At 52.6% G+C, this 23,224-nt stretch overlaps 1 protein-coding gene across 1 annotated transcript in view; it reads right to left on the bottom strand.

Annotated features, from left to right (window-relative positions):
• Positions 1 to 1,744: 1,744 nt before the first annotated feature.
• The window catches only part of AGAP1 (ArfGAP with GTPase domain, ankyrin repeat and PH domain 1), a gene marked incomplete at its 5' end in the record, with an annotated part of 295,221 nt that continues 273,741 nt past the window's right edge, over positions 1,745 to 23,224 (bottom strand). Inside the window, 2 exons of the mRNA XM_081096019.1 lie at positions 1,745 to 3,260; positions 6,050 to 6,305. Of these exons, the coding sequence (XP_080952145.1) occupies positions 3,057 to 3,260; positions 6,050 to 6,305 (460 nt within the window). The 3' untranslated portion in view covers positions 1,745 to 3,056. The remainder of the gene's footprint in view (positions 3,261 to 6,049; positions 6,306 to 23,224) is intronic.

Genomic DNA, 23,224 nt, shown 5'->3' with positions numbered 1-23,224 from the left:
CACTCACCCTCAGGCTGCTCACCTCCTGGGAGGACAGGAAATGAAAGGGACAGGGGACCACGACTAGGGTTCTGGGCTTCGGAAACCGCCTGTCCACCCTGGTCCTCAAGGCTCACCCACGCCGGGTCAGAATCAAGGCTACTTCCTCTGCGGGGTTTTCTTCGCCGCGGAAGGAACCCAGCGAGGTCACCGCGGCCACCCTCACGAGTGACCGCCTGCCTTCTCCAGCGGCGGTTTCTCCTCCAAGGGAAAACGTGAATTCTGAGCAGGAAGGGCGTGTGGGTTCTCACGGCACCGTCACTTCATAGGACGCACAAGGACACAAACAATGCAAACTCAGGCCCCGCCCCAAACTGTTCTTCCTGACACCAGCCTGGTCCTTGCTGCCCAGCCCGGGGGTTAGTGAGGCTCTCAGATGGGTCGACAGCGCTGTCGGCAAAGGGCTTCTAGTCTGATACCGAGATACAAACATTAGCTCCCCGTCACCTGGGCCGGGAAACAAAACCCTGGGGACCCACAGATGCCTTTCCTCTGTTGCCCAAACTCAAGAAAGCAGGCTGCCCCCTGGAGCCACCACCGTCACTGAAAAGAGCAGAAGAGGGGCCGAGTTTTCCCAGGAGGAACCGTGAGGTCCCCGTGCTGGAGGGAGGGAAGGGGGAGAACCAATCTAGCATTCGGGCCGTGAAAGGCTGTGAAAAAACAAGTCATTTGGGAAAATATTATATTATAAACACATATAATCATATGTACATACTCATATACATCCCCAGAGAAGCCTTACGAGGAATCCCCTTTCCTTTCAGAAGGCTTCACTGTGATAAAGCATCCCTACAGTGGGGACTCACTACGATGAAATAACTTAAGAATTTCATTTATACTCTATCTGTGCTCACTACATACAGTCTGTGCTAGCGGCTGCGTGGAGGCTAAGTGTGTGGAGCTGGGTTAGGGCAGTGCTGCTTCTTCAAAAACAGGCAACGACTTTTCTTCCTGTTCACGTTTACCACCACCACACAGCGGCGGCGCACAGCCCTGAACTCGGCGGAGGGACCCGGGCCTGCTGTCTGCACCTGGCCTTTGTGGAAACGGCCACGTTCCCCGGAGCTGAAGGGAGCTTACAGGTGCCCACGGAACACTGGCCTCCATATAACTTCTGTATAAAGCTTTATTTATTCCCACCCACTTTAATTTTTTTAAAAAAAAGTGAAAGAAGAGGAAAAACTCTTACAAAATAGAAGATTTACTATAGGGGAGCAAGGAATGTTCCGAGGCTGCCGGGCGAACGTGGTCCTGTGGTCCTGGGCCGGGTCAGCCCGTGTTCCCTGCCACGCTCCCACCCTCTTCCCTGCCACACTGCCCCTGGACTCCGGGCACACCCCGCCCCTTTCCTTTTTAACCCAGGGTGTCCGGATTTGCGTTACTGTGTTTAGCCACCATGCTGGAGGTGGCTGAAGCCTGAAGCAGCCTGATCCCATGATGACACTCAGGGGCTGTACTGAAATGGACGGCCCGGCCACCAAGTCAGCCTGAGGGATTCTTGTGGGCCGGTCTGTGCCACAGAACCATCGGTGGGGGTCCCCGTCTACCACTGCCAAGCACCGGGTCTGTCTGGCATTTGGGAAATTGTGCCCTGCGTGGCAGAGCCCCTCCCCCTGGCCAGCAAAAGCGGTCTCAGATCTAAGTGAGGGCTCACATGCCCCCTCCCCACTCTCTAATAGGCTTGGGCCTTTTTTTTCTTCTCTTTCTCGATTTTAATAAGCAAATTGCACTACCATCTTATTCTGATGCGCCCCCTTTTCAAAGCTGTATATCACGTTAATGGAAGTGTTTACCGCTGCGAACACTCTCCATGTACAATGATCTGTAACCCGCTTATCTCAACTAGTTGCACATTATTAGTTCACATCCAGTTCCATTTATAAATTAACAGAGGTGCCATTCGTCTGTACAAAAATCAATGCATATTTATGAACTTCTTTTATTCCAATACATTTCCACACATCTCATCTGAAGACGCAACACGGGAGCCTGTGCGACCTGGGCACCGTGGCCCGGGAGTGACTGAGACCCAGACGTCCACCTTGGCAAAAGGACATAAAATCTCTCTCCTGTTCGGGGGGTGGGGGTGGGGGTAGCTTTTTATGCATTTACCCGGCTTCCTAAATGCACCCGGCATGTCACTGTCGGCTGAAATTCGTGATTTCCTCCGGAATTTCTGAGTTGCTCTTATTTATTTTTCCCATTTTGTTTTTGCACCAAGGAGACTGCCGTCAAATACTACTCAGCAACTGATTTCCTCTCTTTGGACTGAAAAATTAAACAGATACTAAATTATGACAGTGAATTTAGAAAGGAGGGCTCCAAGGGCTCGGAAGAACATGTCTGGGATAATATGATGCTTCTAAGAGTATTGCAATCACATCGCGGCAATCACCGGAGCGTGCTGCGTAACTGCCTCCTCGGCTAATATGCTTTCTTCCCGGTGATGACTAATCATGTTCTATTAAACAGCGGTAATGCTGCAAGAACTCAACTATACAAGTGTAATGAAGCCAGCATTCTCCCGGGACAGATTAGCTACAACTGATTTGACACACACCATCATAGGGGCTTCAGACCTGACAAACTCGGCTTGCTCCTGATTTATGCCGTCAAGCTCCTCGGAGAAGAGATGAGATGGATGCAAGTGTTCCGTGCGGTAGAGGTGAAATGTACTGATGTGCTTAACCGCCAGTTAAGGAGAGTTCCCGTCTCCTTGCTGCTGCCTCCCTCCCCCTCTGTCCATCCCTGCCCCTTGTGCCGAGCTCTGTCTCTAGGCCACGGGACCGGGTCCCGCGCCGTGTGCTATCATCAACCAACCGAGGCCAGCCGGTCGCTCCTCTTGTCGAGTGGGGGAGTTCGTGGAAACGATCGATCCTGCAGCCTCCGGGCCTCGTCTTCGCCTCCGTGAGGACTGTCCAGGTTCTGTGATTTCACTGCGGGTGAGGGAGGGTGGGTGGGTGGCAGGTGACCACCAGGAAGAGGGAGGGGTGGCGGGCGGGGGGCGCCGACGCCCCTCAGATGATGGTGGGCACCCGCCCGCTGCCGCTGTTCCGGTTATTGCTCTTCCGGGACAGGTTGGGGGTGGCCATGAGCACGAAGCGCTCGTCGGGGCAGCCGTACTGCAGCAGGACCTCGATGCACTCCTGGCTGGAGGCCTGCCGGGCATAGGCCAGCGCCGTGTTCCCGTGTGCGTCGCGGGCCATGACGTCCACCCCGTACTGCGGAGGCAACAGAGCCATGTTAGTGTCCAGGGGGAGGAGGCCGGGGCAGCCGAGGACGGCGACCGCCTGCCCGGTGTTGGAGGACAACCTGGCTCCGAGGTGCATGCTTCCAGGCAAGAATGTGCTTTTGCAACTCAAAGCCCCTCCTCTGTGCAACTGAAATGGACCACGGGTGACTCTAGTTTTGCTATGTCTGTTTTGACCTTGCAATTGTAAACACAAAATAACGATCATTCTAAAATCTCAGAGGCAATTTGTTTTCACTGTGGGTCACACACAGTTAATACGTAAGAGTTAAGAAAAAATCGCCTATAACCTATCCATGGATAATCTTGGTTAATAGTTCCGCGTATTTCCTTCAAATGGTTTTCCTTTGGGTCTAAATGTGTAATTGCGGTAAAACTTACACAAGTAATGCGTATCTTTTTTTCCCCTTTACTGAACACTGTACTGGGATCATTTTCTCACATCATTAAAAATTATGCAAAAGCATGACAGGTTATAGCCACCCGGTACTCCTCCGCGTGAACTAGCTCGGGCTCTGCCCTCGGCTGCCATGCGCTCCGTGTAACACGGTCACTGGCATACATTGTGCTGTGATGTGCGCCCTCACACGGATGTTTCTCAGGGTCTCTGATTACTAGATGCTGAGAAGACAGGGAGATACGAGGCGCACTGCACTAACACTTCCGTGGTTCTTGCTCTTGAAAAGGATGGCGGCCCTGGCCACCAGGCTCGGTTGGTTAGAGCTCGTCCCGATACGCCAAGGTTGCAGATTCAACCCCCGGTCAGGCACATACAAGGAGCAACCAATGAGTGCATAAATAGGTGGAACAATGAATCGATGTTTTTCTCTCTCTTGCTTCCTTTCTCTAAAATCAATCAATAAATAAAGAAAGGAAATGGGTGGACCGATGCTGGCCAGGTGGCGCAGTTGTTTAGAGCGGAGTCCTATGCACCAAAAATTGCCTGTTTGAAACATGCATATGAGAGCGAAACGTTGATATGGGAGGTAACTGATTGATGCTTCTCTCTAGAAAAGAAAAATAATCAAATCAATAAAAAATCTATATATTTTTAAAAAAGGGTGGACTGACTTCCACTCCCAACAGTATTTAGGACTCTTGCCAGCATGGAGCGATGCAATTAAAAGGACTTTTGGAGGGAAAGACGGTATGCAATTTGTTATGAAACTCTGCTTCCCTCCTCCCCCGCGCAAGTCCATAGGGTGGAGTCCTAACCCCAGCACTTCAGAACGTGACTGTACAGTCAAACCTTGCTTCTCAAAGGTCTCCCATCTTGAACAATTCGGTTCCTGACCAAGTTGTTCACAGAAAAAAATGTCTCGGTTGTCAACCAAACTTCAGTTTTTGACCTGACAACCCTTTTATGCTGATACCTCAGCATGACAAAAGGCGTTTCTCAGGCAACGAAGGAGAGACTGCCTTTTGTTGCTTGCAAATCAACAATTAGCACAAGTTTAAAACATGAAGAGGCCATCAAGAGTGCTAACGTTGCTAAGGGTGTGAAAGAAACAATGATCACAGGCAAGTGAAAAACTGTTGTTGATTGGATAAAGGAAGAGCATGAGCCAGTGAGGCATTTCGGAGGCAGGGATATCTGAACAAGCAAAGACTGCACGCTGATCTGAAAGACACCCCTGGACCAAGTGCTGAAAGTGATTGAGGCTAGGAGGGGTGGTTTGATAAATGAAGAAAAGAAGTGTGTGTTTATAGGTTAAACAGTACGTGAGACATGTACTGTATATAAGAAAGGTTAAAACAGGGAATCAATCATTTGGGGGTCTAGAACAGATTAATTCAATTTATATTATTTTTAATGGGAAAAAATGAGTTGGTTTCCGAACAAATCGCTTCTCGAACAGCCTTCTGGAATGAATTAAGTCCGAGAACCAAGGTGCTGCTGTCTTTGGAGACAGGGCCTTCAGAGAGGTAATGAAGGTCATATGGGTGGGGCCCTAATCCAATAGGAATGGTGTCCTAAGAAGAGGAGGAGACACCAGGGATGCACTCACACACAGGAAAGGCCCCATGAAGACACAGGGAGGGAAGGCATCTGCGACCTGGCCCTCACCTTGATCTGGGACTTTTGGCTTCGGCGACTGTGAGAAAATAAATTTCTGTTGTTGAAGTCCCCAGTCTGTGGTATTTGTTAGAGCAGCCCGAACTGACTAACACACAATTGTTACAGTGAAGCTGAACATTTGAGTGATTTTGATATCTGGGCATCTAATTCTCTCCCCATTCCAGCTTCATGACAAATGTTTTGTTGGGAATTAAAAATTTTCCCCAATAAAAATTAATCAGAATAGCCCAGACAAAGCCCTTTGACAAACTCCTACCACATCAAATCTCACAGTTTAGGGTCTACTATTTTTGTGTTATGTGAATGAAAAACCCCAACGTTTGTAATCCATTCAGTTTTTATCCTTCTTGTCTATCCCTACCTCCTAAAAAATAATGGGAGTTTTTTGTTGGTTTTTTTTTGTGTGTGTGTGGACAAAGACAAGAGACCCCCACCCACCATGATGGACCCAAACGGGTACCCTAAAAATAAAAAGGTGAACGAAGAGTTCCCACCGGAGAAGGCACATCCACTGACTTCCTTCCTGCCTTTTCTCAGGAGGCCTCACACAGGTGAGCCCTCACGGCAGGAGCCTCCACACGGAGTCCTGGGTTCCCGACTGCTAATGCTGCCCACATCCAGGCTGGCACCCGCGGTGCCCACAGTGCCTCCGCCCCTGGCCGGGCAATCGGGCGACCTACCCAGATCAGGAGCTGCGCCAGGACCACGTTCCCCTTGCGGCAGGCCAGGTGCAGCGCCGTGCGGCCGTCGCCTTCCCCGCAGGTCTCATTCACCTCGTCCCGGGAGCCGTGTGCCAGCAGCAGGATGACCGCCCGCAGGTCTTCGTCGGCCGTGGCCCGCAGCAGGTGCTGGCCCAGGGACAGCTCGGTGCAGGGCAGCGGGGCCAGGAAGAGCTTCTGCTCATACTTGGCCCGGATCCACCGCTCCTTCTCTTCCCTGCAAGAGGCAGGCATGGTCACAGTCAGGCAGGGCCACTGAGGCGGCACCCCTGTCCCGGCACCCTGCTCACCAGGAAGCGTGGAAGGGGAAGAGAAACAATGGGAGACAAGTGTCTTTGCCAGCGTGGGGAGGCCCGGGGGAGAGGTTCACCTCTGGTTCACAAAGTGGGGCACCCCACCAGCGGCACCGGCACCCCGGGGGAACTGGTAGCAATGCAGGTCCCCAGGCCTCATGAATCAGGACCGCAGAGGAGGGTGTTTCAACCAGCCCGGCAGGCGGTTCTGATGCCGTGAGGTGTCAGTGCAGTGTAACTTAGCATTGCCCTGTCCATGCCTTGAGCTCTCACTTGATTTCCTTTGCTTTCCCTGCAGAGTTTGTGCCCCTGAGGAATCCCGCTCCGGCCCAGCACCCATCGGGCACAGGGCAGGGCGGTGCCACCCGCATGGAGGGCCATTCTCCCGCAAGGACAACGGAGAGTCAGGATTGAGGGCGCGGGGCTGGAGGTGGGGCAGGATAGTGGTGGACCGCCCAACCGGGTGTGACCTGCTCTTAGACCTCCCAGGAGTGAGGTCTCCTGGGGCTCTAGCCTGCGGTTCTCAACCTGTGGGTCACGAACAATGAAAATACATCCTGCATATCAGATATTTACATTACGATTCATAACAGTAGCAAAATTACAGTGATGAAGTAGCAACGAACATAATTTTATGGTTGGGGGTCACTACAACATGAGGAACTGTATTAAAGGGTCGCGGCATTAGGAAGGTTGAGAACCACATAGACACTTCCAGTGAAGAGCCCACTGCTACAAACCCCGTATGGAAGGCAGAGGCGAACGGGGAGGGTTAGAGAAGACACAGCTGCCCCCGTCACCCTGAGCAACTCTGCCATCACGTCCCTGACTCCTTAAGTGAGGGAATGCGTAGGGCCCAGGCGAGGAGACAGGACCAGCTGCCAAGCCAGAGCTGGGCTAGGGGTGCGGAGGAGGGATGAGGTTGGGGAAGGGGGTGGAGCCTTGGTTGTAGTCACAGTGGCAGCTGGGGCCCCTCCCCCAACAGCACAGTTCATGGAGAATGAGCTTCAGGAGCTGGGTGGGTGTGAGGACAACGCTCACGCCTCCTCCAAAGGGGCCAGGACACTGCCTGTGACCCCGGGAGGAGGGCTGGGAGAAAGGGGTGGGGGGATAGGGTGAAAAGGAAGTACCAACAGCAAGGTGTGTTTATGGTGACCCGGAGGATGGGACCCCGGCCACTGACTGGCATTCCCTGGCTACCAGGTGGCGTGTGGTTTTAGTTGAAAATAGCTCAGCAGCTCTCAACACTTTGCAGCACTGTTAGGAAAAAAAAGGTCGGAGGGCAGGAAAATGCAAGAGACAGAAGCAAGCAGCTCTCAGGTGAGGAGGGTCAGGGGAGCAGGGGAAGGGGCGCTGTCCGGGCAGATGCTTCTGAGAGGCCGGAAAGGAGAAGGAAAGCCCTGCAGATATGGAGTGGCTGCAATTGCCCACAGGGACTTAAAGGCACAGCGCTCACCACCGCTCCGAAACCCAGCATTCTCCCGGCGGAGCAACCAGGCCCAGGCCCAGCGAGGGAGACGGCACTGAGGGCCGGCTCTCCAGGAGAAAACTCATTACCCGGACGTTTTTCCTTCCGAAGGACGGAAAAAGCCTTGTTTACACCTTTTACCCGTGTTGACACTGCTCCTGGCGGTAGTGTCTGGTGAGCCCTAATCTGCTTTAAATACTTAGGCAAACAGATCCCTCCACAGTGAGTCAGGATTAGTTGTGCTTCACTTCCTGGTCCGTGCGAGTGACCCCACAGTGACCCCTGACCCTTTCCATGTGGAGATTTCCAGGCCGAACTCTGGGCTGCAGCTGAGCAGCCGCCCCAGCACCCCCAAACGCGGCCCTGGCTCCTGCAGGGACAGGCGTGTTGTCTCCACTTGGGCCAAAACACAGGCCCCTGCACATGGGCAACGTCCCTGGGACAGCAGCGCAGGCGAGAGTCGGACGCCCCAGCCACACCGCGAGCTCAAGCTATTTAAGAACCTTATTTAAAATGTATTAAGCATATGTTGATGCATTTCATAAATCACCCACGAGAAAGAGCCAGACGTGAATGAGATGAAAAGCAACAGTGGTGAAGGATACGTCCAGGTCTTCAAGTTCCAATTTGCTAACTCTAATTTGGGGTAGGCATTAAAATCAGAGCTGTTTTATTCTGCTCTGCTTGGTTTTAATCCTCACTGCCAGTCACCCAGGGATGAACCGAAGAGCAGAACGTGGAAATCTAGTCCGAGCCGCAATGATTCCATTTTCTTTGTGATATTCAAATGCCCCAAAGAATGAGGGTGAGCCCACAGCTTCTGCATCCTCTCCTGTGGGGCATGTGCGGGGTGGCCGTCACCCCACAGACAAGTTCACCTGAATTCACTGAACTCGACAACCCGCGTCTGAATGAGCATCCTGTTTAAAGTGTGCTCTGCTCTGAAAAGTCAGTGTTTAAAGGTGGTTCTGGGTTGGGTGGGGCTAAAAATGCTGGCTCTTTGGGGCACCTTACCAGGGGAAGGCTCTAATACTGTGTGTACATGTACGGACCTAGGGGCAGGGCGTCGGAGGGGCTGCGTTAGCCTCTCGGCTGGCCCACCTGCGACCCTGCGGGGGGGGGGGGGGGCAGGGTGACTATTCCTGATGAGGGCTTCAGCACCTCCAACACCTGCAGAACAGGCTGACACACGCACGCCCGAGGGCACTGCAAGGGACCAGGCAGGTGCAGAGCCTCCAGGTGGCCTCTGGGTGGGCTGCCTCTCCCTGCCCCATGCCCCTCCCCCTCCACTAGGACACCCCCAGGTCTGATCAAGGTGTGGCTTTTACTATTGGACAGAACCACAGCTTTTCACCAGAGCTTCTTGTGCTGTGGATCCCACTTCTGGATCCCACAGGACTGCAATGTTTCGGTGTATTTTCAGACACCAAGAGGCAGACAGAAAGCCGAGAAGTCAGGCCACTGGGCTCCCTGCTGTTCCAGGTGCTTCTTTTTTTTTTTTTTTTAAATATATTTTATTGATTTTTTACAGAGAGGAAGGGAGAGAGATAGAGAGTTAGAAACATAGATGAGAGAGAAACATCGATCAGCTGCCTCCTGCACATCTCCTATTGGGGAGGTGCCCGCAACCCAGGTACATGCCCTTGACCGGAATCGAACCTGGGACCTTTCAGTCCGCAAGCCGACGCTCTATCCACTGAGCCAAACCGGTTTTGGCACCAGGTGCTTCTTTTCTGCAGCTGAAATCCAGCCCACAGGGGCAGAAGACTCCAGTGGGCATTCTGGGTACTATTACTATACATAGACCCCCTTTCCTGGGCTTGTTGCCCCCCTCCCCCCGCCCCCGACACACTAGGGGAAGCTGAAATCAGGGTGCTTTTTGCAGAGACCACAGGGAGAGGAAATAGCCGTGGCATCAGCATTAGAGAACATGGGGTTCGTGTGTCTGCTTTGTTCTCCGTGCTGCAGACTCTTGCAACCTCCCTAACTCCTTGGTCTGCCTTTCTTCATCCATAAAATGGGCGCAGTGATGTCTACAGCAGGCACGGTGGCTGTGGATGTTGAGGCCACGTGTCTGGACGATGTGCTGGCCACAGCTGTCACTCTGCACAGGGCAGCTGTGGAGGGTGTTGTGAGTGAAAAGAATAACATCTGTAATGTCACTTTGCTATCAGGTAGGTAAGAGCTCGCCTCTGGGGTGCTGTGTGTGCGACACAGCCGTGCTGTCTACACGGCGGGTGGGGCCGAAGTGCCTGTGGGATGCTTCGGTCTCTAAATCCCAGTTGTCTGTACAAATGAACTTCCCATGGTCACCGTGCCTGGCAGGGTGAGAGAGGGCCCTGGCCAGGGGCCTTGATAAACCCATCCGTGTCTTATGGGCCACCCCTCCTCCCAGGCAGGAGGCCCCGAGGCACTGGGGCGAGGGGTGCTCAGTTGGTTCACATATCCCCTGGCTGTTAGGATCTCTTGGCCAAGTCTGGCCAGCCCTTGCCTACAGCCTTGAGATGTCTAAAGTCTTCCTGGAAGTTTGGACTGAGTTATGTTCCCTCCCCGAGTGCAAATGTTGACCCCCCGATGCCCAGTTGTAATGCGTTCGGAGGTAGAGTGTGTAGCAGGTAATTCAGGTTAAATGAAGTCATGAGAGTAGGACCCAATCTGATGGGACTGGTGCTTTATGAGACACTGGACACCTCTCTTTCTCTTTCTCTTTGTCCGTCTGTCTCTCTGTGTGCACACAGGGAAGAGACAGACCATGTGAGAACACAGCGAGGGGTTGCCATCTGCAAGCCAGGAAGAGGCTTTACCAGAAACCAACCCTGCCGATACCTTGACCTTGGACTTCCAGCCTCCAGAGCTGTGAGAAGGTCAATGTCTGCTATTTAAGCCTCCAGTTCTCTGTCATTCTCTTTTGGTTTCTGTGCCAACAGTTCACATGTTAAAGGTGGACACGCAAACAAAGATGCTTTTTCTGCCTAAAACCAAATATTCTGTTAAAACCATTCGCCCCAAGCAGCCATGATGCAGAAGCACAAACACCCTCATTGTCGCCCTGATGTCCCAGTCTCGCCTCCGGGACTCCCTGTCTTGGCTGTGCTTTAATCTCCCCCAAGGAAGGCCAGTTCAAGAGCAGAGGAGCCGGCAGTACATCACCTCCCCTCATTCCAATCCCCCGGAGGCCCGCTGCTCACAGCCCCTGTTAGCTAATGAGCTAAAAAATGAATTATTGGCATGGCCGGCCGTCAGCAGGAAGGAGGAGGCTGGCTCCTCATTTGAGCCCCTTGCTGACACACCTTTAAATAAATCAACCGCACAGAGCGGGAGAAAATGAGAGAACGGGCAACTAATCAGAAGACAGGCACACTGAGCAAATTCCCCCCAAATAAAGACACAATCGAAGGCAAGGGAGTAAACATTTTCTTCTCTTCCTGCCTAAAACAGAGGTATTTTGTAGGTGTATCCCCTCCTCCCCGGGCCCCGTCCAAGAGATCACGTGGTGTGTGAGCCACAGGATTTGGGGATCAGAGGATGGGGGTGGGTGGGTAAGGCAGCAGGAGCTGTGTGTCCACTGAGGCTCTCAGAGCTCTGCTGGGCTCGGATGGTGCTCGGGTCCTGCAGCCCAACAGACCAGGCTTTGCCACACTTGACCTTGAGGGGTGATGGCATGGCCAAGGCTCTGTGTGTCCCCCAAAGATGATCCCTGGGATACAGCCTACCTCCAACCTGCAGCTTCCGTGCCTGGCACATGCAGGCACCTGCTGGCGCAGGCGATGCCGCGAGGGCCAGTGATGAGGCCGTCTCCACTCCAAGGCGTGCTCGCTGTGACAACGCTGAGGGTGACGACAGTAACTGCTACAGACAATGCCTGATAACACGGGCTCTTCAAGGGACCCTGGAGCACCTTCCATGTTTTTACAAAGAAGCCACACACCAAATACTGAGCAAAACGCTCACCTGTGGCCATACTTGGAGAAATTCTGACAAAAAAAGCAAGGCTTCACGGGAAAAAGAGATGTGTCAATATGTTCCAAGTTCCAGAGAGGGGAGGGTGGAGAACTTAGAGAGACAACAGTTTTCCCCTTTCTTGAAATAGGGCGGCAGGGCTGGAAGGCCTGGGACCCTGCTCTATCCAGGCAGGACAGGGCTGGGGTCCCTGAGGGCCTTCAGGACACGCTTGGGGCTTGTGTGGCTGGGCCGCAGGGACTGAGCTCTCTCCCAACCTGCTTGGGATGGACAGGCGGGGGGTGGGGGAAATGATGTTGGGATGGACAGGAGGGCTTTCTGGCCATGCCTGCCTGAGCGTGCCCTGACCCTGCTCCCATCCTGCCCACTGTGGTGCTAGCCACTCCCGGGGACTATGAATGTCAGACAGCGAGGAGATAAACTCAGCGGGTGAAGGATCAAGGTTAGCGTAGACAAGGAGATCATGAAGGCAGGCGGTGGGGCCATGGCAGTGATGTTTATAATAAAGTGTCCAAGGGGAGGGTTGTGGGGAAGCAGGGCTGTGCTCCAGTGCCTGTGGCACCAGGGGTGGCCTGTCGGCATGTGTGGGCCGAGCCGGGTCAGTCTCTGGTCATGAGGGTCAGTCCTGGGTGAGGGCCAGGCTTCTGCTGCTGGCAGACCCCACAGCACTTGGCTCTAGGGGACACATGAAGGTCACTTACAAGGCAGAAGAGGTCTGGGATGGAGGTGTCCAGAGGCCGAGAATGCCACCAGGGCCTGTGACACTGTGGATGACCATGGCGACAAAGGCCCCTGTGAGGGTTGATCTGCTGCAAGTAACAGAAGGGGTGCTGTTGGGGGGCTGGTGTCGCCAGCCATCACGTGGCTGGTGTGTGAACTGGCCCCTCCTGTTCTCACGTGAGTGTAAACGCTGTGGCCTGGGCCGTGGCCCTCGACAGCGTTTGCTGTTTTTTAACAGACCGCTGCCTTTCTCATCGCTCTTCCATCTTTATTTACAATCCTGCGTGAGCCCCGTGAGGGTTTCCAGTGGTCAATCAACGGACAGGTGCTTATACAGAGAATCACTGTGGCAATGGCGGCACTGTTACACCAGGACACCTTCTCTGGGGTCAGAGCCAGGGGTTAAGGACGTTCGCTGTGTCAGCGACGGGGCCGCACCTTTGGCATGAGCACTGGCCTCACTCTGACAACGCCCGGTGCGGTGGGTCCTTCTCACAGACCCTCCCGGAGACGGAGAAGCCGAGGAGGAGCCACACCAGGCCGGGCGGTGCCTTGACACGGTGCATTTCCAGGCTGCAAGGACGCCGCCACACTCAGCGCCACCAGCTGCATCTGGGTCTGGCAGGGAGGGCTCAGCGTGCTGCCAAGGGGTAGCGAGGTTAATGGCTTGGATTCCCAGAAAGGAAAGTTTTTGACAAATCACTACAAAGCCTCTGGTTGGTTTTAGACACGTTCTGTGGTGCTTTGGGAAAAGACAGGAGCAGCCAGAAGCCCCACGGGTCCTGGCGGGTTAAGTGGGACTGACGCCTCTGGAGTGGTGAGGGCTGGTCCCTGGTGGTCCTGGCCTCGCCTGCCTTCCTATCTCCACAAACAAGGCTTCCTCTGGACGCTTCTACAAAACACTGAGCAGCAACAGCCCTTCCCGAAAGCCCCCCAGTGTCAGATCTAATGTGTTCATTTTTATGGGTGTCCCTTCCCCCAAATGTTAAAAGGCCAAGAACTTTTTTTTGTAACTGTCACCTGTCTCATTGTTCCTTTCGGAAACACCCACCCCCGCCTCAGGGTGGGAGAGGATTTGTCAACATCGCCTCTAAAGGACATGGGAGTGGGGGTGATCCTGGGGTGAGGGGGGAGCTGGAGGAGCCCAGTGCAAGTGACAGGGTGACCGAGGAGAGGAAGAGGGAAGAAAGGGCGAGCTAGCAGCAAGGAATTTCCAAAGTGTCTTTCTGCCTCCAGCAAAACAGGAACTGGGAGGGGAGGCGTGGAAGAGGGGCTGGAACAATATGCTAGGAAAACAGGGGCTTCCTCTCTGCGGGGCAGCCGGCCGGCCCGGGAGCCAGTTGGCTGCCCCTGGCACGCATGCCTTCTCCCTCGGCGGCGTTGCTAAGGGGGCAGGCTTCGAGGACAGGCCCCGGACGGAGGATGGTCAACAAAGCCCGATGGCTATTTATTTTTTAATTACCGAAAGCTTTTAAGAAACTGGCCACTGTAAATCCCGCACGAGGAGAGCAGGAGGCAACGGACAAGGATTTATGCTCATGGGGCAGAAACAAAATAAATATCCCGCCTGACTTCTGATCAATATTATGAGTGTTTTTGCCAACCTGCAGGGTGTTTTATGAGCTCAGAGGAAGAGAACAGGATCATTATTAATTAAATAAAGTCAACCCTATTAGGCTTATTACTTCTCTGAGTCACAGTTACCTTGCCCGGCCTCAGGTATGGGGGTGGGTGGACCTGGGGGCGGGGGCCACCTGGGGCCGCCCAGGAGGGGGACTGAGTGTGCGCAGGTGCACATCCTGTGGCTCTGCCGCGTCCCAGAAGCTGTGGCTGAGAGCAGCAGTCACCGTGAGCAGAGCTGGGTCCCCGCCGCCTCTGTCCCTTAGCCAGAGGTTCAAGGTGAGATCTGACGCTCTGTTCCTTTATGTCATTAGCACTGGCCACCTCCCGACACCTGCCCGTGGGAACCTGACCAGGCTGAGTGAGACACACGCAACAGTGCAAACACAGCATCATCCCTGAAAGTTCCCAGGCAACCCCAGGATTTTACTTCCAAGCCCGAGGCAGGCATACAGGGGCCGTCAGGCGAGAACTGGCCGGGCAGTGAGGAAACATGGGGCTGATGAGTGAGCAGAATCAGCTCAAGCTCGCACCGTGGTAGGTGCCTACGATGGCCAGGTGCTCACGGGAGGATGGACCTAGGCCTCTCTGGGAGGGTCGCAGCTGGCCAGGCTCCGGGCACAGCGCCACCTCCTCCGGGGCCTCGGTCTCCCCTCTGGGGAGGCATCTGCTCAGAAGGTAGTTGTAAATGACGGAAGGGAAGCCTGTCACTGCCCGATGTCCACCAGGCCTCCGTCACCGGGTCCACCCAAAGCAACACCTCAGCTCAGCTTTCCGTCTGGACAGAGAGATCCATACAGCACCTCGCACCCCAGGGAAGCCACCCACTCGTGGTTTACACCCATCTGCTTGGGACCCTTTGGAGTCTTCAAGCCTGAGCTTGACGGGTCCTCCTGGCCTCCTCCTGCACGACCCACAGCTGCCATTCTGTGCCACCAGCACGGTGACACGAGGGTGGACCCACTGCCCCAGCACGCAGCCTCCAAGAGCTCACCCACCGCCCTGCTGCATGGACACCATCTGCTCTCTCAGGGGCCATTCATGGACAACCAACCCCAGAATGAAAGAATCTGCTGTTTATTCTCTGGTCCCTGAAATCACAGCCCAGCCTAGAGCTCATCCGGCTCAGACCTTAGGTGAGAAAGGGTGGGTGGGGGTCAGGGGAGGTCGGGCCTGGGGCTGTTTCCAAGAGATGGACAGGATGGGGCAGGTCAGGGGAGGAGTCCCCGGATGCCAGGTTAGGGGAGGTGGGAGGAGGAGAGAGGGGGTGCTGAGAGAAGTTGAGCAAGTCTAACTCTCATGAAAGCCACTCTGAAAGCATGCTATGCTGCCGGAGAACGGCAAAGCACCGAGACTGCTCCAGAGGCAGCCAAGATTCTTTTATTTTCAACATTTCCCCCCATTTTCTAACCTGCTGTAAAACAACACAATGAGATCGGGAAGTTAAAGGAAAAAATAATCCCCACTTACACCCCTCAATGCACACACATTCTTACCATCTCCGCACCCCCTCCTTGTCGTTTTCCACTCACAGACCATCTTATCTCACTGGGATTTTAGCACAGACACCTTTATTACCCTGCACCTTTATTAATGCTAGCTTGACAACTGAAGTTTTTGAATTAATTCGCAAATCTAGTGTTTTTACATAGTAATTGCAGCTAAGTCGCAGCAGCCACGCACACACTCATGGTTTGGCAACTCAGTGTGAGGAAAAAACGCGAGCAACTGTTCTGAATCATAAATCGAGATAAATCTGTGCCAAGTGAGAGGGAGCCTGAGCCAGTCAAGTGAGGTGGTCCCAGATCCGTGTAGCGTGGCATGAAACGGGTGCTCCCGGCGGCCCCCGCCGCAGCCGGGTGGCAGGGGCCCATCACAGCGAGTGAACTTCACCGTAACAGGCTGATGGGATCGGCTTTGGAACATATCACATCACAAACAGATAAAGGAAGAGAAATGGCCCTTTTCCTCGGAATACTGCAAAATGCATGTGAGCTTTGGCTATATGTGCACCGGTGCCCATTAAACACCAGCGAGCAGAAACGCACACGGAGCCTCTTCTTAAAGGCAAGATCGAGGGGCAAGATGGAGCACCGGCAGAGGGCCGACGGCCTGGTGGCTTCCCTAAACCCTGCGGGCTGAGTGGCTCTCACACACGGAGAGAGAGGAGGCTGCAGAGGAGACACGCTTGGAACGTGATGGACAGGAGAATTCTGAGGAGGCTTCTAGTAAAAACTGCCAGGTGGCTCTAAGAAATACTGCCCTTGGTATTATTATTTTCTTTAAAGACATAAGACTATTGATTCTGAAAAATAAAGAGTCCTTTTAATGTAGTTTTCCTTTTAGTGTTCGGGGGCAGAGGGGGTTTGGAATAGTCACATGGTTCCTCAATGGGCCAAATGAAACAATAATAACAACAATGAAACAGATCTGAAAAGAGGAAAAAAATTCCAGAGGGCATGCTGATGGCAAAGACATTAACAATGAATGTGCATGTTAGCTTTTTCAAAATATGAAAACACAGAAACGCACTGCAAGACACTAACAGGAACAGTGGTCAGTGTGGCTCACCCTCCCAACAACCACTCAACACCAAGACGAACTCCATTCCAATGCAATGACTGAGAATCTACTGAAGGCTAGATCTCTCTCTCAGAGAAAACCCAACAAATGAATACCAGCTGGGGTTTCTTTTCCAATTAATCTTTAATGTTGAAAATGTCAAACCCAAATGTCTACATCTACTAGGGACCATTTTTTTCCGTTTGGCCATGTAGTGGTGAAGCTGGTCTGGAGAATGACTCACGGGAGTGAGCACGTGAATTCCCTGGTGTGAGAAAAGCATTGTTATTTAACAAGCTCAAGTTCATTCTTTCATTAAAACTACCAATCTCTACCTAACTAATGGGATCAAGAGGCAGAAACTGGTCAGATGTTTCATCTTCCACAACAGACACAATGTCATTGCCTTTGACAACAAAACACTGAAATTCTGTTGGTTCAGCTTTTTCCTGGAGAGGGTGTCCTTGAACAGTGGCCAGAGAAGGCCCCAGGGTTCCCTTGCCCAAGGCCAGCTTCAGGGGAGTGTGACCCCTACAGGGCCCAGGCTTGGTTTAACGTCCTACTGCTGTCATCTTGAAATTCCTGCTACTTTCTGAACAAGGGCACTGGGGCCCACGAATTCCCCAGCTGGTCCTGGACGGCCCAATTGCTTTCGCGTATCATCTGGTGGCGAAGCTAGGACCAGTCGTTGACAAATGGCAAAACATGCACCACGCAGTGAGGTTTCATACACCCACATTCATGAGTTTGTGGGGAGGTTCTTTTTCTATCATGTCCTTCCTGTCTCTGGATGCCAACATGACCTTTTATGAAATGATGGAGACAAGTGACTGATTCATGTCCTTAACTCAACAAAGGTAAGGACCAGCTATCTTCTTTCTATCCCCCAAACGTAACTGGGAAACCCCAGCCCCTCCGTGCAGAGGGCTTTGCCCAAAGCTGCACCGCTGGCTGCTGCTCGGAGACCAGGGCGGCTCTTTGTTCCCAGGCCCACGTTCTGTCCTCTCTACCCTCACATGTGAGGGCGTTGAGAGCTTTAAAAGAGGCCTTCAGGAAAAAGGATTCCATCAAGGCAGCCAACACATACTATTTAAATGTGCCCCAAATCCAGAATGTGGGGGGAAAGTACGGAGGTTCCTCAAAAAAGTTAAACACAGAATTAGCATATGACCCAGCAATTCCACTTCTGGGTGCACAAACAGCAAACCTGGAAGCAGGATATGGAAGAAATATTTGGATGCCCATGTTCAAAGCAGCATTATTCACAAGAGCCCAAACCTGGAAGCAACCCAGTGCCACCAACACATGAATGAGCAACCACAGTGTGGCCCATCCATACAATGAGAAGTTACTCAGCCTTAAAGAGGAAGGGCGTCCTGACACAGGCTGTGACATGCATGGGAGGAAGGACATGATGCTGAGTGAGACGAGCCAGTCCCAAAGACAGACACTGTATGAGGTGCCCCGGGTAGTGGAACTCATCAGGAAGTGGAGGGTGGGTGCCAGGGGCAGGAGGCATGGACAGCAGTTTAGTGGGGACAGTTTCAGTCTGGAAAGATGAGAAGTCCTGGAGATGATGTGGTGATGGTGGCACAACAATGTGAACGTACTAACTGCCACAAACTGTACACTCAAATTGATTAACACGGTCAATGTTATGCTATGCGTATTTTGCCACAATTAGAAAGACCCCTAGATCAAGTGCTCCCTTGTTCCCTCGCACGGGCCGCACTGTGAGATGCTCTGGCGCTGGGTGGCACATCTCCATGGCCCATGCTAGTACCCAAGGAGCTCGCAATCACACCATCATCAGTAATGTGGTCACACTGGGTTTCCCCAGGGACCCCAAAACATCCTGCACAGCTGTTTCCTTCCAGCCCAGGAGTCTCTCAGGACGACGTGCTGCATCTGGTCACCTTTCTACCTCTCTCTCTCTCTCTCTCTCTCTCTCTCTCTCTCTCTCTCTCTCCCCCAAGTGACAAGCCAATAAAGGAGGAGAGAGAATACCATCTGATTTAGTGGCATTATCTTACAGGACTGGCAGTAGGCGTTCTCAGGCTCCTTTTGTGAGAATAGTTGTCCTTCAAAAAAATTAGCTATTAACAAATTTTTTTTTTCTCTCTCCTGGGACAGGAGGGCTAGATGTTTTTACACACTTAGTGGTAAGAAAACCCACCTAATGACGATCAGCGGGTGGAGGGTTGTGCTTTTCTCTCAAGAACAGGGAATAAGTAAGATCTAAGTTGTACAGGCCAGCAGTGTCCATGTTGAACAGACGCTGATACCACCTAAATCGCTCCAGTACAGACTTAAGGCCTGAACAATTCCAGGGACTTTTGAAAAAGTTCAAGCGACTCGAAAATCCTTTCAAAGCTTTAGCTCTTACTCGCAGCTATCCGTTTTCTTCTCAGCTTTCCATTTGCAAGCACTGGACCACCACATTGCAAACGTGAAATGTATTATTAACGTGGCTTTTGAGACAATGAAAATGAGATTCAAAGACTCAAACACCCAAAATCAAAGTGGCAAAGAGCAGTTCATGTCCACAGACCCTCTCGCGCTCCATGGCTAAGGTGTGCCCCGGCGGAACGGCAAAGTCAGAGAAGACGACACGACACGGCTGAAGACAATTACAGACTCGCGACGGAGAAACACGTGCAGAAGCCATCCCGCCCGCCCAGCCGGGGCCTCAGGAACTTCCTCCAAGGTTCGCAGGGGAGAAGCTGCGCGGGCGGCGGGCACAGAGAGGCAGATTCCCCCCCTCTGCCCCCCAGAGGAAGGCCACGGAGAAAGCTGACTATGATTTTTGAGGGCCATGTGGTGAAGCTGTTGACACTACAACCACCTGTTCAGCCAACACCGTGTAAAGAACACGTGACCCCCCTCTCGCACCTCCTTCAGTCTAACAGCCACCTCAAGGCCCTCCCCTCTTTTTCAACTTCCATTACATTAATATTTTGAAGAATTCAAGCCATTTCCCTTGTAGAGGTTCCCCAATAGCATTTGGTCTGATTCCAGAGGGTCACCTATTTGTGGCGAGAATAGCACGTAGATGGCACGTGCGTTCCCCACATCACACCAGGAGGTGTAGACTAGGGGAGGACTCACTACAGAATCTGAGCACACGGTGGAAGCTGTGGCCGCAGACCTGTCCCGCGTCCAGGACCTTCTCCCCTCATAACAAGTGATCTGGGGGCCGACACCTGGAGATGCTGAGGCTCCTGCTGCGGGAACCTGCCCGGCACCATCCTTGAGCTGATGATCCCGGCTCCTTCTCTAATGCAAGACACACGCTCCCCAGTCCCCTCGCTCCTCCGTCTATTAGTTGGCATTTTCTGTAAAGAAGGGCACCCCCCATCCCCAACCTCCTTTTTTGGAGTGTCACTGTAGACCCACCGTCTTTACACAAACTAAACGTGTTGTCATATAATCTGTTAGCAGCGTTATTCCTTCTGATGCTCACACTGTTCCAGGTGTGGCCAGCTGGGCCCCTTGGCGCCGCCTCCTGTCCTATCTCATCTGTCACCCTCAGTCCCTGACGGTTTCGTGCTTCCTGGCAGGTGCCGGGCCTGCCCTGTACCTTCTCAGATCTGGAGTCCATCGCTTCCCTAAGCAGCCCCAATTCTTTGTAGGGAAGCCACTGCTCATTTTCTTATTTATTCTTAAATTTTGAGATAACTGTAGATTCACAGGTAGTTTGAAGAATTAATACAGAGAGATCCATGTATCCCTTTGCCTAGTTTTTCCCAACAGTAACATCTTGAAAAACTATAGTACGAGGTGACAACTAAGATACCCTGATGCTGATGCAATCCATCCGCCCATCTTGGTCCGACTTCCCCGCTCTCCGTGTTCATTTGCACCTGGGTGTGTAGGTACTGAGTTCCAGGCAATCTTATCCCCTTAGGTTCCCTTGTCCATCACCAGTCAAGATACATTTCCATTACAAACACCCCCTCCCGCACCTTCTCTCCATCCCTAACCCCTGGCAACCACGAATCTATTCTCCAGCTCTGTAATTTTGTCATTTTAAGAAGGTGCTGTCATGGGATTATATCCAGCGTGTAATCTTTGGGGACTGGCTTTCTTCATGCAACCGAGTTCTCTGGAGACGCACCAGGCTGCTGAGTGTATCCACAGGGCACTCCTTTTCAGCGCTGAGTCGTGTTCCAGGGTATGGCTAGGCCGCAGCTGGCTTACTGCTGCCCCCCCAAGGATATCTGGGCTGTTTCCGGTTTGGGGCTATTCCCGATCAAGTTGCTCTGAACTTTAGCAAACAGGTTTTTACGTGACCTTAAGTTTTCCTTTCTCTGGGATAAATCCCAAGAGAGCAGCTGCTGGGCATCTAGGAGGTGCAATGTTTAATTTTATAAGAAGCCAAACTGCTTTCCAGGGCAGAAGCAACCAATTTTTAAAACAATATTTGGTAAAACCAAACCCCATTATCAAACTGGAATTGTGACCTTTGGGCATTAAGAGGAATGTGATTCCTGCATTTCAAGGACCATGAGGGACGGACACACGACCTGAGCGTGCAGCCTCTGCCCTGGTCCCTCCCGAGTCCCCAGGCAGACGAGGCACAGATGACTTCCAATTTGTTCCTGGACGTTGATGGGACGCAAAAATGGGCAGATATGCAAGTGTGTGTGTGTAGAAAACGTGGCCGAAGGGACAGTGTACAGGGATCAAAGATGTGTTTATCGAAGTATTTACAAGTAAGGTTTAAGCTCACAAGTTGGTCAGTAAGGAAACACACAGCCCCATATCTGCTCACCTTCCTCAGAAAGTGATGACAGGACCAAACAGCCGACCAATTGAAAACACATTGCAGGAGGAGCGCCCCCCCCCCCCCCCCCCCCCCGCAGTCCGAGGTCCTGGCCAAAGGGGGCTGCTGTTGGCCTTGCAGAGCGGTGCTTGCTTTTCCACGCCTGCCTCCCAGTCCTCCCCCCTCCCCACCAGTCTCTTTGGGGCACATTTGGAAATTATTTAAAAAGATAAAATGCCTCTAATCTGTTACCAATTAGAAGAAACATGTGAATATTATTTTCTAATTTGTGACTCTTGAGTGTGTCTCAAACACCAGAGAGAAGTAATTGAAATAATTATGTCTGCTCCTGAATATTTCTATTATGCTCTTGAAAGCAGAGGGTGGAGGTGTCCTCTTTGCGAGCTGTGCCTGAGGGCCGAAGGCAGCGGGAGAACATCAAAGCCCTGGACAGAAGGGCCTCAAAGCTGAAATTTCTCCCCAGCCCGAGGTGGCCCGAGCAGCTGGAGCCCAGGGCTGGTGGACTGACGGACGGGAGAGCCTTGTGAACTCGAGGGGCCTGCGGAGCAAGGGTGAGGCAAAGCAGTGGGCTTGATGGTCAATACGATCTGTTCCCTGCTCGCCGCCCCAAGCGTCCCCATCCAAGTGGCTTCTTTGCGGCTGGAAGCTGCTGTGCAGGGCACACACTTGATTTATAACACGAGCAATGTGGATTTTTCCCTAACCTAGTGATAGTAGGACTTGAGTGACTAACTCCTGAAAATTGGTAATTTCCTGGTGCTTAACAGTAGATGGTCCACCAATGAGCGGCGAGGCCCGCTAATAAATTTATAGGGCGTTATATGCCAATTAGACCTCGTCAGCCATTCGAAAGGCAGGGATGCCGATCGGGTTATCATCCCACAAACTCGCTCTTTATTGCCGATGCTCTGCAATTCAAGCCCCCGGTTCTATGTTTGAGAAGCAGCATATTAATGCTGACTGGACAGGAATCTGTGATTTCCAGAGGGCCTTTCTGGTTAGCAACCTCGATTTTCCTCTGTGCAAACTTCTCTTTGTTCTCCAGGGGTAAACAAAAACTTGAGATGAGCATGACATCTGTCAGGAACAAGGTTCACTCGGGACTTCGGGCTTCCTGTGCAGACAGAGGCCACTGAGGCTCTCCCGCCAGCCCCTGAGGCCGGGGAGGGGCAGCCCTGGGAAGGACCTCTGCTCAGAGCGTCAGCATCCCGGCCGCGTGGAGCCTGGGAGCACACGGTAAGCCCACCCTGTTGGAACAGGGAGGAAGCACGCAGCTCTGCCCTGGGGGACTCTCAGCGTTACAGCCATGGACGGAACTGACTTTAATTTTGTGTGTTTTCTTTGGAAAAAAAAAAAAAAAAGAAATCACAAAAGAAGTGCATGCTCTTTGAGACGAAGTCACCTGTGTTGACATGTTAAGTGGACTTGGACATTGCCACCCCTGGAAGAGGTCTGGCTTACACCCTCTTCTCCAGGGCATGTCCCGGTCTCCCCAGCACCCTGAGGACGCCCCCACCCTTCTCTTTGCACTCCTCCAAGTGACGGGTGCCAGCGTCCCTTCCATCTCTGTCCTTTGAAACATCATTTCTCCTCTTAGTTGAAGTGAGTTGTTTGAATGTGCTTTGATTCTCACGCCATCTAATGCCCTATTAAGCATTCATTCTTTCAGGAAATATCAGCTGAGCACTCACCAGGCGTTGGCGCCGCGCTGTGTTGGGTCTGGGCTT

The sequence above is a fragment of the Myotis nattereri genome (assembly GCF_964212035.1).
Source record: "Myotis nattereri genome assembly, chromosome: 7".
Taxonomy (NCBI): Eukaryota; Metazoa; Chordata; class Mammalia; order Chiroptera; family Vespertilionidae; genus Myotis; species Myotis nattereri.
This window is presented reverse-complemented; position numbering and strand designations above follow the sequence as displayed.